At 40.6% G+C, this 16396-nt stretch overlaps 1 protein-coding gene across 27 annotated transcripts in view; it reads right to left on the reverse strand.

Annotated features, from left to right (window-relative positions):
• The window catches only part of LOC129771300 (potassium voltage-gated channel subfamily KQT member 1), a 1095885-nt gene that overhangs the window by 241437 nt on the left and 838052 nt on the right, over positions 1 to 16396 (reverse strand). Inside the window, exon 11 of one of the 27 annotated variants that reach the window (XM_055774802.1) lies at positions 6750 to 6797. The exons of the other annotated variants lie outside the window; for them this stretch is intronic. Coding sequence (XP_055630777.1) covers positions 6750 to 6797 — 48 coding nt within the window. The remainder of the gene's footprint in view (positions 1 to 6749; positions 6798 to 16396) is intronic. 27 annotated transcript variants of the gene reach the window in all.

The following is a 16396-nucleotide window of genomic DNA, read 5'->3' on the forward strand; positions in this document are numbered from 1 at the left end:
TTCCGCTGCACTTGGTTGATGCTGAGAACATGGAGGAGCTGCAACTGAAAGTTTACTGTGCTGCTGTGGCGACCGCCAAAAGTTTAGGATACCGTATTAGGCCAAGAGGCGGACTGCTCCAACATCTCCGTGAAAGGCGTGAGCCTCCATGGCGAAGGAGATTGGAGCAACGGATCCTAAACAAGCGCTCCGCAATTGGAAGACTGATGGCGTACAAAAGAGGCAGCAGATCGGCGAAATTATGTCGCCAAGGTGCTGTGATCGTGCGGCCTACTGAACTTCGCCCGCTGGGAGCTCACCAGCTGACGGAAAAACTCGACACACTGGTACAGCAATTGAGCGTCCTAACTAAACGGCTGAAACGTTACTCTGACTCTGCAAAGCGCCAGGAACAAAATCGGATGTTCAGAGATAACGAAAAAGCGTTCTACGACCACATTAGCGACGAGAAGCCCGACTATCGCGAAGGTTTGCCAGATATTAGCGATGTGACGAACTTCTGGGCTGGTATTTGGGAGACCCCAGTAGAACATCGCGACGGGCAAATGTGGTTAAGACGGGAGGAGGAGAGTTGTGGTGAAATTGGAGAGATGCCAGCTATCATCGTCGGAGAGAACGATGTCCGCGAAGCCTCGCGGTACCTGAGGAACTAGGCAGCACCGGGCCCCGATGGTGTCCAGAACTTTTGGCACAAGAAGCTGACCGTCGCACATCCAAAGATAGCTGAGTGCTTCAACAAGGTGCTACGTGACCCACACAACCTCCCTGAATTCGCCACTCGTTGCGTCACATTCCTCCTCCCGAAAGACAGCAACACATTGAACCCATCAAAGTACAGGCCGATAACGTGCCTATCGAGTCTGTACAAGATATTAAGCAGCATCATAACCGCCAAAGTTTCTGCCCACTGCGAACAACACCATATCATCGCAGAAGAGCAGAAAGGATGCAGGAAAAATACGCATGGCTGCAAAGACCAGGCCATCATCGACGCAGCCATAGTCGGCCAGGCGGTATATAACCAGCGGAACCTAAGTATGGCCTACATCGATTACAGGAAGGCTTATGACTCCATACCTCACTCGTTTCTCGTCCGGGTACTGGAGCTCTACAAAATTGATCCCGTCGTCGTTAGGTTCCTGCAGCATGCGATGAGGCAGTGGAGTACGTCTCTGCACCTCAGTGATGGGGAAAATGTGTTGCAGTCTAGAACGCTGCAGATAAAGAGGGGGATATTCCAAGGCGACTCTTTCAGCCCGCTTTGGTTTTGTCTGGCACTGAACCCCCTCAGTAGGACGCTCAATAGAAACGGTCATGGCTATAAAATAAGGTATGGCGACGGCGCCCACGAAGAAGTGACCCATACCTTTTACATGGACGATCTCAAGGTCTACGCTGATTCACGTCAGCGTCTAGGTGTAGCTATCCGGGTTGTCGAAGACATAAGCAGGGACATCTGCATGGAGTTCGGCCTTGACAAGTGCCGCTGTGTCCATCTGCTGAAAGGGCAGCTTACCGAATCCGGAGGTTACGAGGTCTATGACGGCGAGTTCATAAGAGACATGGTTCATGGCGAATCCTATAAATATCTTGGATTCCGACAGCTCACCGGGATTCGCCACTCCGACATCAAAACGGAGCTGCGAGACAAGTTCTTGAGTCGAGTGAACTGTGTCCTGAGGACTTTCCTCAACGCGGGGAACAAGGTACGCGCGATCAACACATTCGCGGTTCCCCTGCTGACCTTCAGTTTTGGTGTAGTCAAATGGAGCAAAACTGACCTAGAGGACCTTGAGAGGAGGATGAGGAAAGCATTTAAAGAGGCCGGAATGCACCATCCTCAATCGGCACTGGAGAGAGTTTCACTGCCACGCAAAGAAGGGGGACTTGGAATAGTCGACATATCTGCACTGTGTGTTGCCCAGGTACGACAACTGCGCGAGTACTTCGCAGAACGCGCCAACCAAAACGCGCTATACCGGGCTGTCTGCGCCGCCGACAGAGGATACAGCGCTCTGCACTTGGCGCAAGCGGAGTACCAACTCAACTGCAATCTGCAGACAGTGGAGGAGAAGATTGCAGCTTGGAAGCAGAAGGCAGTGCATGGTGCCCACCCCCATCAACTGGACCGGCCACACGTCGACAAGGCCGCATCTAATCTGTGGCTAACGCGTGGTGAACTCTCTTCAGTAGTAGAAGCCGACATGATAGCCATCCAGGACAGGATAATGCCGACGAGAAACTGCAGGCGGTACGTCTGGCATCAAGACGTTGATGACATTTGCCGGATGTGCCATCAACCAGGTGAAAACATAGAGCACACTATGGGAGGCTGTCCCGTTTTGGCCAACGCAGCCTACACCGAGCGCCACAACAACGTGGCCCGTATTGTTCATCGACAACTGGCGCTCCAATGTGCTCTACTGGAAGACAACGTACCAAACTACCGGTACCTGCCAGCATCTGTCCTGGAAATGAACGTTTCAAGCTGTACTGGGATTGCACTGTTCTGACCGACCTCTCGATCCACCACAACCGGCCAGATATAATGGTTTACGACAAGAGCGACCGCAAAGTCACCATCATCGATGTCGCTATTCCACTGAACCAGAATCTGGAGGAGACCCACGGTCGCAAAATCTACAAGTACCGACCATTGGCCGTGGAGCTCAAGGAACTGTGGGGGCTAAGCGAGGTCCCAAGAATTGTTCCAGTCGTTCTCTCTGGAACTGGAATTATCCCGAAGACACTTCTGGAAGCGCTAAAGGTGTTGAACATCGAGAAGGAATTGGCCGGCATCCAAAAGTCGGTCATCCTTAGCACCTGCGCGATTGTCCGACAATTCCTCGGTCAGGACTAAAACAGCACGAGCATGCAGATATGTGCATTCCGCAGAGCCTAGTCCCCCTTTGGCATTCAGAAGCCCGGGGGCAGGTGAAAATTCTGGCTAGGTTCGCCTAGTTAAGAAGTGAGATAAGTCTGCAAAAAAAAAATTAAAATAAAAAATAATTTAAATTTTTTTTAGTGTTTGATTTTCTGATGAAAAATTTGTTTGAAAATATTGATCGATAATAAGGTAGGAGATGTACTTTCAGTATTTGTATCATATTTTTGTCTCAAAGCTATTGAGAATGGCGTGACAAAAAACGAATAGGTGCATTTTTCACCATAGATCCTATGTAAGGATATAATGTATGGTACTACTGCCAAAAAGGTTTTATTTAGTACCCTATATAATATTTTCCATACGGCTGGTGATTTGGTTTGGGGGACTTTTTACTCCCTTATCCAGCCAGACTCTTTTTTTTATCCCTTTTTGTTTATTTTAGGCTCATTAGCATTTTAGCTGTAACAGAGCCGAATTTTAATCGTGTACATGTCACATATTTATCATATCTATAATTAGCACATTACACAGTTGCCATTTTTCGGCGTTAGAGTATTCCCTTCTATACCATTGCAAATGGTACACATTTACACAGTAGCCATTTAGGCGTAAGAGTTTTCTATCTGTTCTTCCATTATCCAGTTAGACTGGACAGCGGAGGCAGTTGTTGATCCATTGTTGAGTTATTTATAGAACAGCAGCCCGATGTTTCTTGCAGAGCAGAGCAGTTGTATGGATGAATCGATCTTATTTCGACCGTGGATCGATCTCCATCGCTGATGATTGTTGCGTGGACGTAGTTATTCTTAACAACACAAAGATGGTCAATGGGGGCCCTGAGTTTTGAACTCACGATCGATCGCTTACTAAGCGAACGCGCAACCAATGTGGCTACGGAGACCCCCAGCCAGACTCTTTGAAGATATAAAAAAAAAATTTTTTGTACCGCGCAACAGTGAAAAAAATCACACATATCATGAAAAGCCATAGGAACACAGTTAAATTTATTATTTAATATCCTATACAATATTTTCCATAGGGCTGGTGATTTGGTTTTGGGGGCAGTTTTTTCTCCCTTACCGGGCCAGGCCCTTTAGGGAAGGGCGAATCCATGTACCAAACGAGAAGATGCACCCTTCTGGATAAGCGTTAAAATTGTTTAGATTATTTTATTTTAGTGGATGCACGGCTTCCCGATAATGCCTGGTCTATGTTCAAATATATAACGATTCGGTTTGTTTTATCGTTCAAGTTGTTATTTTTTTTTTAAATAGAAAAAAAAACGTTTTGCGGATTGCCTCGAATGATGTCAATCTAATTTGCTTTGTACCAAAGATAGAGAAAGCGAAGTCTATACTTCGAAACATAAATGTATGAAAAATTACTCACAATAAGTTTACGTATTTCACCAAAGAGCGTCGGAAATAAAATTGTACACTTGAAGCATATTTTTTAATTTTCATAATATTGTTTCAATACACCTGTTCAACTTGCATAAAGAAAAACAATGCGTCTTTTTGGATGTGCAGAATAAGTGTCCCAATCATGCTTGGATGCGAATGCACACTCAATTCCGACATAACTTATCTCTCCCATCCAACATTCATCCCCAACTCATCAGCAGCCCCCCGTTTGCACAGTGTTAGAGTAATAACCGATGAGTGAAATAAAAGACGGAAAATAAATACCCGGATGCGAAAAGCTTTTGTGTGTTTTCCCGCTCGTATTCGCAGCGGGTTGCTCTCCCAAAAATAGTCCCGGATCAGTGCTCGGATGAATGGCATCATACTTATTATGCGAATAGTTCCGGCAAGACGAGCATCCCGAGCCTCTGTGTAAGCCTTTTCATACAAGAAGCGATTCTTTATCCCACAATCCACTTACACGTCTTTTCGTCGTCATCATCGGTCGATGGCCAAATGAGCGTTCGTCTTAGCCGAGGAACGGGCGACGACCACTGAGCTGTAATGGACTTCAGTTGTAATTTCAGGGAAATGAAGCCCATTACATGGCGGTGGTGTAACATTTCTCCATCCGTGTCCATCTCTCTCTCTCTCTCTCTCTCTCTCTCTCTCTCTCTCTCTGTGTGTGAGACAGCGTGAGTTCGTCTGTAAAAACCACTTTGTCCTGAAAGGGCATCCCGCAGCCGAACTTTCAATGAAGAAATCCACTCGTCGTATATCGTATTCAATCTGGTTCGCCATAAATTCTTCCCTCTATTCGTTACCATCGTCGTCGGCGTCATCGGAAGATGTATGGTGTCCCTTGGTCCGACGGTCGCTGGCCGGGGTTTTTAATTTCAGCGATTTATTTCCATTTTCCTGGCTTTCACATTTTTCACCGCAAAAAGCTCTTGTTCAGCACATTGTTTGCTGCGCCTCGGTTCGGCTCAGCATTCGGCACCCAATTTCGTGAATGGTCGAAAGGTTATGCGTGACACACGACGACTCAATTTATTCAAATTTTGCGGATCTGAGAACAGCGGAAACTTTTTTTTTATGTCATCGAGCAGACATAGGAGGGACATTGGTAATAAACCAAGATATCGCATAAAGTTGGGTCTGCAGTGGGTGTGAATTTTATTGTGGCATAGTGCCGACGAGTGTTGATTGCTGTTTTTGATGCGTTTGCACGAACAATGTTTGAAATGGTTTTTTTTTATATCGCCAAAATTCTATGGCGACGCATGGTCGCTTATCGCCTCTGGAAAGCAAACCGTGGAGACGCGCTATGATTTAACGGCTCTTTTTTGGATGATGTTTCCATTTCTGTTTCCCTTCACAATCGGCAATTCAATTCGATAGCGCCCCGAAGCATTTTGTTTCCAAGCAACTGAAGCCACAAGGCGCTAATGTCAGTTGATTAGCAGATTAGCTGTATCGATACCCAGCGGAAACATCTCAGGGATATTGTTGCCTTTTCAAGATTCGCTCAGATTTGAGCAGATGTTGTAATCAAAGGCAAACTCAGTGAGGAAAGGATTTTTGTTTTTTGCAGCCTCTTCGATTTGTTGGAAGTGCTGGTTTGGGCCGAACAAGTCCCCGAAGGTTAATTGGGAGCAAGAGAAAGCTCCAATCGAATTACGGTGGAAATCGATTCGAAAGCTTGTTCCGATTGGAGCGGTATTTACTTCCTGCCTTTTGAAATGGTTTCCTTTTTCGATTTACAAACAACTGTCAATTGAGTTTATGTCTAATGAAAACAACATTAACAAAGAAGCAAGGGACACACTTTACTCACTCACTCAGTCTTGATGCTCGATAAACCGAAAAATCTCTCCGTGCGGAGACGGATGTTTGTGATTCATGGTGATACTTCGCAAACCAAACGATTTGTTAAGAACACATGGAAAGCGAGAGGCAAAGTCGGTCCCAAAACTGGTCTCAGATCGGACCCGAGCCAAAGCACACATACACACACAAAAAAAGGGGATTGAAGGAAACCAGGTTACAATCTCCAATTCCCTGATGGAACGATGGAAATGTACTTAGACTGTCTGTTAGATGACAATTTTGTGGGACACAGGACACATCCGAGACCCCGAATTCAATTCCCACCAATTCGGTTTACACATACATAAATGAGCGTGTGTGTGTGTGTTTGCGCTGAGATGTGCTTTAAATATTCTCCTGTGACATGATAAAGAGATCCAGGGGGCGAATGCAAATGTCACGAAAATAAAAACAACAGAAATCACGTCCAGCCACCGCAGCGAGAGCGGTATCGTTTCGTTTTGGCTGTGGCATTTGGCAGGTGAGAATGGTGAGCACGAGAATGGAAGCAAACAAGAAGGAAAAAAGTCAAACTTAAAGCTAAAAATTGCCCTGGCTTGGACAGATGCAACCAACACAACCATTATTACCACTTGTGAATGTTCAGATTCTCGAGCAGCAAATCCCAATAGTCGTTTCTGGAAATGCGGAGAAGTTAGTGGTGGGAAGAAAAAAGAAATATAAATAACTATAATCAATACAAAAGTATATAAACTTAATAGAAGGTACGACCTCGAGACTGTACAATTCAAACAGGGGCATCAATCGTAATACAGTTTTTTTTTGTTAGGAAAATGACTGATATTAACACATATTGACGTTACATGTATTTCACAAGGGAATGTATTGCTCAATTTGAGTTAGCTGAAAACAGTTAGGAATGATGTAAAACGCGTTGCAATTTTTCAATGTACGAAATTTCAGAAACGCGGTCAATTCCATGGCTTGATTTAAAAAAAATATTTTTCAATTTTTTCCATAATCTACTTCGGAATTTGAACATTTTAAATTTACACGACCGAAAGAATTATTACGGATCTAATACCTGATCAAATATAGAATAAATGCATATCGATTAGACTGGGATATAGTTTCACATTCTAGAGAAAAATTTTGATTTCATTCAAGAATATCTAGTTGAAAGTAGGAATTCCCAAGATTCCATTATTATCAAACTAATAATAATATTTAGAATACCATTATAATAATAATAACACAATTATTCTAACTTTTCATGAGGGTGTATAGAGAATTATTGATATTTTTTTCCAAAAATTATAACTTGAAAGGCTGATAAAATATGAATATTAGGTTGCCAATGAATGTATGGGAAAAAATCGACTCTAAAATTTAAAAAAGTTACCCTATACAAAATGTTCACCACCTCGAAAAAACACCCTATATCAAATTTCAGCTCAATCGGACTTAAGGGAGAGTGGCGCAAAGCGGTCAAAGTTTGAGTTTTTTGAAAATCGAAAAAACACCCAAGGGGGGAGTAAAGGGAATCGGGGTTTTCGAATTTTTTTTATGCCAAATGTCTTGAAATGTCGAGATCTAGTGCCATCTCGAAAATTCTTTTTTGTCAAAAATTGGCATTCTGGGACTAAGTTTTTTTTTATACGAAACGAAAAGTATGGTTTTGGGTGCCAATAAAAACAGTTATCTCGATTTTTCATTCGGAACTTGCTACGAAATGTTGATTTGCACAATAATATACACCATGCAAAATATTAGCTCATTCGGACTTCATTTACTGGTGTAACAAACGTTGAAATTTGAGTTTTTTTTTAAAAACGAAAAATCATCGAAAATCGAGGTTTTAAAAAAAAATTAAATGCCAAATTAAAATTGCATGACACGTTGAGATTAACAGTTACCTAAAAAAATTTTTTTCCAAAAATCGATTTTTCAGACGGAAAAACGACCAAGTGCCAAAAAAAAACATTTTTTTTACAAAAACAAATTTTCGAGATAATTGTAAATCTCGACGAGTAATGCAATTTTAAGACATTTGTCATCAATTTTTGTTCAAACCCTCGATTTTCGGTAATTTTATGTTTTTCAAAAAAAACTCAAATTTTAACGTTTGTTACACCAGTAAATGAAGTCCGAATGTGCTAATATTTTGCATAGTGTATATTATTGTGCAAATCGACATTTCGTAGCAAGTTCCGAATGAAAAATCGAGCTAACTATTTTTATTGGCACCCAAAACCATACTTTTCGTTTCGTCCCAGTCCCAGAATGCCAATTTTTGACAATAATTTTTTTTTTCGAGATGACAGTAGATCTCGACGTTACATGCCATTTTAAGACATTTGGCATAAATTTTTTTTTTTCGAAAACCCCGTTGGGTGATTTTCCGATTTTCAAAAAAAAAACTCAAACTTTGACCGCTTTGCGCCACTCTCCCTTAAGTCCGATTGAGGTGTTTTTTCGAGGTGGAGAACATTTTTTATGGGGTAACTTTTTGAAACTCGAGATGACCATTTTCATTGGAAACCTTATGAATATGTTATGAAAAGAAATTGTGAGAGAGTTAATTTCCTCTCTAGGAAAAAATTAAGAAGTTAAATAGAAAGCTATCTACATTCGACAAAAAAAATTAGAGGAACAGAGTACGAAGTTTGAAATTTTAAGTGATTTTTGACATGCTGTATCTTCGTGAACAATCAACGCATATCGATGGAAGGCGCATCACTTTGAAGCTACAACTTTCAGGTATTAGAATATTTTTTGCATATATCTTTATCTTGGTGTATGTAGGTGTAGTGGGCAACAATATCAGGAAGAAATGAAAAATCGATTTTTATTTATTTTTTCAAGAATAATCTGGACTAACCCATTTTTTTGCCAACCAACTCAACAGCAAATCCAATTAACCTCATCAATCAACTTTTTTTTGGTTCCAACAACGTTCCTGTAGGACCTTCCAACACAGAGACATTTGAGTTTGAATGAAAAATCACCCCTTCGTCTTTGATGATGAATAATTCAATAAGCAATCATGGCACCGCAAATCGAAAGGCAGTTTTGAAAACTGCAATAAATTCTACACAAGGATGATTTATTACTTTGACGAAAAAAAAATTATTTAATTTTTTTGCATCGATTTAAAAAAAAAGTGCAAAAAACAGGATTTTCATACTGTTATAGTGTTTTACAAAATTCACTGTAGTTGTGCAAATATCACAGTAAGTTCTAATGTTTCCTGCAAATTTTTAGCCTAGTGTATTCCCTAAACATCTGTGAACGTTTCATATTGATACGTTCAGCCGTTTTTTCTAGCCGATTTTTCAAAGTTTGGAGTAAATTAGACGAGCATTTGATCGCAATCGTATCAGAAGTACAAAATCCTACGCGACTCTCAGAATGAACGATTCGTATCTTTCCTTTTCATGCATTTGCAGGTACAAAAATTGTAAGGAGTGATGATACTCACCCATATTCATACGCATTTCCACACATACACGCACTCTTCACCTATATACTCATAAAGACGAAAGTTACGAATCGTTCATTCTGAGAGTCGCGTAGGATTTTATACTTCTGGTACGATTTGCGATTGAATGCTCCTCTAATTTATTCCAAACTTTGAAAAATCGGCTAGAAAAAACGGCTGAGCGTATCAATATGAAACGTTCACAGATGTTTAGGGAATACACTAGGCTAAAAATTTGCCTGCAAATATTAGAACTTACTGTGATATTTGCACAACTACAGTGAATTTTGTAAAACACTATAACACTATGAAAATCCTGTTTTTGGCACTTTTTTTAAATCAATGCAAAAAATTTAAATATTTTTTTTTCTCGTCAAAGTAACAAATTATCCTAGTGCAGAATTTATTGAAGTTTTCAAAGCTGCCTTCCGATTTGCGGTGCCATGGTTGCTAATTGAATTATTCATCATCAAAGACGAAGGGGTGATTTTTCATTCAAACTGAAATATCTCTGTGTGGGAAGGTCGTACAGGAACGTTGTCGGAACCAAAACAAAAGCTAATTGATGAGGTTAATTGGATTTGCTATTGAGTTGGTTGGCAAACAATTGTGTTAGTTCAGAATATTCTTGTAAAAATAAAGAAAAATCGATTTTTCATTTCTTCCCGATATTGTTGCCCACTACATCTACACACACCAAGATAAAAATATATACGAAAAATATTCTAATACCTGAAAGTTGTAGCTTCAAAATGATGTGCCTTCTATCGATATGCGTTGATTTTTCACGAAGATACAGTATGTCAAAAATAACTCAAAATTTCCGACTTCGCACTCTGTTCCTCTAATTTTTTTGTCGAGTGTATTATGTAATCTCAACTATTCGTAACATTTATCAAATTTGATGACAGTAAAAACTGTAAAGATTGTTGTTTTTCTAAATTAGTTCTTGCTAGAGGACGGATGCAGATTACTGCTGGTCGCTCAAACACGAAACTAGGGATTCGACGAAGTCCTGGTTTTAAAACTAGTGGAAATAGGATGACATCTACTAAAAATGCAATTATGTGACAGTGGTATTTACTTTCATTCCTAGCAATTACAATTTTTAACTCGGTTATTCACCCAAAATGTGTAAGGAATTGTGCTCCCGTGGCCGAGTGGTTAGCGTCATAACTAACATGCCGGGTGTTCGGGTTCGATTCCCGTTCTGGTCGGAGGAATTTTTCGTCAAAGAAATTTCCTCCGACTTGCACTGTGATCACGCGTATTCTAGAGCTTGCCACTCAGAATACATTCAAGGCGTGTTATTTGGCATAGAAATCTCAACTAAGTACTAATAAAAAATGACGCAAGTAATACTACGTTGAGACGGCGAAGTTCCTCTAGGAACGTTAGTGCCATTGAAGAAGAAGAAGAAGTGTAAGGAATTAACGACTCAGGTGTAGAGAGTTCTATGAAAAGTTGATATACATAGCCATTTTGGGTCTATTTTATCATTTGAATTCTCATTTTTTTGCATATGAACGTGTTCGCTACTCACAGTGCAAATCTTGGCTTGTACGAAGAAATAGAATAAGTTTCAAGTTATTTTAATCATCTGTTACATACGATATGACAAGTTTCTTGAAAAACTGTGCCATTTTTGAACGCTGTGCAACCTCGCCGTTGGTGTGATTGCATTGCAATAAATTGCCAAATATCCCAACAGCCGTATGTCCTGGCGATTCTAAAACCCTATATCCTTTCCATCACTTGCTCGAAAAGCAATGTTCCCCGACTTAGAAATACCCTTTCAACGACTGACCAAATAATCAAGATAAAGTTTTTCAACCAGGCACAAAATGCCCAATGGAAGTTTATTCGAGCAGAAAAGTATCCAACAGATGTGGTACCCCGCAAAGACTATAGACCATAACAACTCGTGGTGCGGAAAAAAAAAGACCAGTGAAGATCTCCTGATCCATGAATCCTATGACGAATCCGAAAACATCCCAGATGAGATTCCATCCATGGTTCCCACGCCACATTGGGATCCTGAACTCATTCATTTATGTATAATGTAATATCTTTTATACCACCTCTTCATCATTTGCATGCTAGACCTTTGGGATTAATTTCTATGATTGAGAATGAGACTTTTGTTTCTCAATGCTCGGAATAGTGTACAAAAATGATGAAATTCTGCCTCAATTCGTTTTGGTCAAAACGTAGACAGACGCTGACAACTATTGAAAACCTACCCGGAGTACCAATTGTTCCTATCGTATCCTTTGCCATAACAGATGACGAAATGGGGTGCATTTTGAATGAGTTCTGTCCACCACAAGGGATTACCTGGGAGTCCATTATTCTCCATGTCCCGAAACGGATACTGGACAGTTTATGAGCCCGAGAGTGTCAAAGTGAGTGTCAGAGTAGTTGATGTCCAATCATCAACCGATTTGTATCTTCATTCTATTTCAACCCGGTTTAATTTGGTCAATCATTACCAAGCCTAGGAGAAGTAATGTTCGCAGAGACATTGAAGTTTTGCGTTTGATTTTATCGAACGCTAAGAATGAGAGATGTAATCCAAATTAATTATCTCGAATAATTCCGAACCAGCGCATAAAACAACAATTTCTCTGCAGTTTGTCACATCCTCTTAACAACTCTTTTAGATAAATGACAGGCATAAAGTCTTGTCCAGTTAGAATCCGTACGCGTTGCACATTTTACAGCGGCACAGTCAGTGGCCGCTGCAAGAAAGTTTTTACAGCGGTTTGTTTACAAATGTTTCCTCTTCTGGTGGTAAAAGTTTCAAATTTTTTCGTGCCGTAAGTCCGGAGTTATTCCACATGGAAGACAGAAGAAGAAAATTAATCTTGCACACCCACGTTGACAATCCAACGTGGTCGGGTGCGAAGATCGCGAAACAGTTGGATATCGCTAAAACTACCGTATGTGATGTGCTCAGACGATTCCGCGAGCGGAACAGCGTGGACCGGGCGGTTCAAAAGAAGCGTCGAAGCGGAACCTACGATCGTCAGCTGAATTGGAAGGTGTTGAGAACCGTCAGAGCAAACCCTGGACTGTCCGAACATGATATCGCTCAGAAATACGGTGCCGCTCGTAGTACCGTTCGACGAATCATTCACCGAGCTGTACTACATTCCTACAAAGCAATCAAGCAACCAAATAGGACGATGAAGCAGAGTCTAGTGACGAAAACTCGCGCTCGTAAGTTGTATTATCAGGTACTAACGAAGTACCATGGATGCCTGCTCCAGGATGACGAAACTTATGTAAAAATGGACTTCGGCCAACTTCCGGGACAAAAATTTTATCTTTCCACGGCACGAGGCGATGTCCCCGCCAAATTCAAGTTCATGTTCATGGACAAATTTGCCAAGAAGATGATGATCTGGCAGGGTATATGCACCTGTGGTGCGAAGACGCCGGTTTTCATCACTACAAAGACCATGGATTCGAAATTGTACAAGGAAGAGTGCCTGAAGGAGCGTGTGTTGCCTTTCATAAAGGCACACAATGGTCCCGTTAAGTTTTGGCCTGACTTAGCGAGTTGCCACTATAGCCGGGAGGTTCTCCAGTGGTACCGCGACAACGGGGTGGATTTTATCGAGAAGGAGTTCAACCCACCAAACTGCCCCCAATTCCGCCCAATTGAAAAATATTGGGCGATTATGAAGCGGAAGCTAAAGAAGACCGGAAAAATGGCTCGGGACGCTGCAGGGATGACCAGATTCTGGAAAAAACTGGCCACAGAGGTCGACACTGCCGCTGTGCAACGTTTGATGGGAGGAATCACCAGAAAAGTGAGAAGTTTCATCAGAAATGAAGAAAAATAATTTTAAGGACATTTTTTTGTAAAAGTGCAAGAATATATCTTTCTTTTGGTTGATCACTCTTTTTTGTATGTCATTCTATCTCCGAGATATAAATGATTTCTTCCGTACGGATTCTAACTGGACAAGACTTTAGTATTTCATACAAGTTTTTGCGTGATTTTTTTTTCAAACCTTCGGTGTACCCGGAAAAAATGCTTTTTTCAATATTGATTATTTACCTATTGTAAAATTTCTACCACAAATTTCAAATGTGTGGTATTGCTCTGAGAATGCGTTTTAGTATTTCGCATCATTGACGGGAACGGCGGATCCTTCGGCTGAAGGAGTTAAAAGTTCAGAATTTGGTAAAAATTAGTATTTTGATCTTGTAAAAGGGCGTCTGGATATTGCTTGCACTTGATGAAATAAAAACACTGGAATACTAACTAAACATAACTGGATTTATTTCCGCAATGCTACGCTTTCAAAGGTCGGATTTGGAAAAAATATTTGTCGGTTCCTGTTAGGCTGTACGTCGGAATATATTACTGAGGTCAACACCCAAACTAGCGTTAGCAGAAAAGATATACCAGAACTGTTTTCTCACGTGAAACCTTTGATGAGTGCTTATTTGCAAAGTGTCTCATAAGTTTCTCTCTTTCTCTTTATGGAATATATATTAAATATGTACAAACTCACCTCTCGCTTGAGTAAATGCTTTACCAGTGTGAGTGGATAGCACTTTTGAGGATGTCAAAAATAGGCTAAATATTTATCGCGTAACTTTTGTAAAAGACTTCGCAAATTGCATACTTTTAAGCGTTTCTGAAAAGCGAAATATCAGCGATGCAAAACAAACTAATTCTCTAGATGTATGCAGAAAACAGTTTGAACAATTATGACAGCTACACTAATAACCTTCACTCGGTCGATGCTACCGATTTTGGTCAAAATAATTCTCGCTTTTGAAAAAAATCTATCTGCTTTGATCGATTCTCATCATTGACTTTCTCGATAACCACAGCTTTGCAGACAGGCTGTACGCCAGTTTTGGCACATAGTTTGATAAACGAGGTTCTCTTCGACACTCCTGATCGTCGAACACATCAAGAAATGCTTTTACCGCCGAGTTATTTAAAAATAGAATGTTGGTGAATAGAAACGATCAAAGCAGATAGATTTTTTTCAAAAGCGAGAATTATTTTGACCAAATTCGGTAGCATCGACCGAGTGAAGGTTATTAGTGTAGCTGTCATAATTGTTCAAACTGTTTGCTTTGTTTGCTGCATACATCTAGAGAATTAGTTTGTTTTGCATCGCTGATATTTCGCTTTTCAGAAACGCTTAAAAGTATGCAATTTGCGAAGGTCGATTCGACTCACACAATAAGGTCCACTGTTTGTTGTCTTATCATGCACCACACATTCCATTTCGAATGGGTGGGAGTGGTTTGGACGGGGATAAGGGTAGAGAAAATTTGTAAGAGAAACCAGTCAATGGAACACTTGTCTCGGCGAACATTCCCCTCGAATATCATAGTTTTTTTTTTTATCCCATTTATTTATTTAAGGCTCATTAGCATTTAAGCTGTAACAGAGCCGAATTTTAATCGTGTACATGTCACATGGTTATCATATCTATAATTAGCACATTACACAGTTGCCATTCGCCAGTATTCCTTCTATACCATTACATATGGTACATTCACACAGTAGCCATTTAGGCGTAAGGGTATTCTTTCTGTTCTTCCATTATCCAGTTGGACCACCGGACAGCGGAGACAGTTGATTGATCATTGTTGAGTTATTTATAGAACAGCAGCCCGCTGTGTCTTGCAGAGCAGAGCAGTTGTATGGATGAATCGATCTTATATTTCGACCGTGGATCGATCTCCATCGCTGATGATTGTTGCGTGGACGTAGCTATTCTGTAACAACACAAAGATGGTCAATGAGGGCCCTGAGTTTTGAACTCACGATCGATCGCTTACTAAGCGAACGCGCAACCAATATGGCTACGGAGACCCCCTAATATCATAGTTTATCATATGTAGATGTTTTGAATTTTGAGAAAGTACGACTCAAGCTGCATTTCCGTCACCGTCATTTATATTTTTTCCTAGTGTGAAATTTCATTTCAATTCTCGATATTTCAAGGATCTAGAATTGATTACGAGATTAGTTCTGCTCAGAGCGTCGAGAACCGCTGAGAAACAATCGATATGTTAGGTTGGGGAAAAAGTAATCCAATATTTTCTCGGTAGCTGGCTACAGTGATCAATATCTCGCGCGCTATCGATCATTCAAATTCAAGTTTATGCTCGTTGTAATGGTGACATTTCACACTGAACAAAATTATGTTGATGTTTTTTGTTTGTTCCATTCGTTTTGAGTTATAGGGTGTTAACATTGGAAATCAACAAAGAGATAACTGGGTACATTTTTAAACTTTTTCTTCCATAAAGACAAAAATGCTAGCCAGAGCGCCGAAATTGTGAATGTTGTTGTATGGAGCCGATAATGTAATAGCTAAATACGTGCAATTTTATTTAAGTTTTAAATTTTAAAAAATTTAGTGCAATACACCAAATTTAGATATCTACTGTTGACAATTGGATTGTTTGAAGTCAGCGATTGACCAGAAACGTCCAGAATTAGCCAACAGAAGAGGTGCTGTGATCCATCTAGTCACACATGTCTATAATGACTTGCCAGAAACTCCAGGAGCTTGATTAGTATGTTTTAATGGATCCATCATAGCGTCCTGACCTGATACCAAGCGATTACCATCTTTTTCTCGCATTGCGAAACTCCCTGAGTGGTAAGAAATTGGGATCAAGAGAAGATTGTAAAAATCGATTGCTAGAGTTTTTCGCCAATAAGACTTCTATGAGATAGACATGATGAAACTACTCTTAAATTGGCAACAAACTTTCCAACAAAATGGTGCATATTTGACCCAAAAC

Source organism: Toxorhynchites rutilus, chromosome 2 (assembly GCF_029784135.1).
Source record: "Toxorhynchites rutilus septentrionalis strain SRP chromosome 2, ASM2978413v1, whole genome shotgun sequence".
Taxonomy (NCBI): domain Eukaryota; kingdom Metazoa; phylum Arthropoda; class Insecta; order Diptera; family Culicidae; genus Toxorhynchites; species Toxorhynchites rutilus.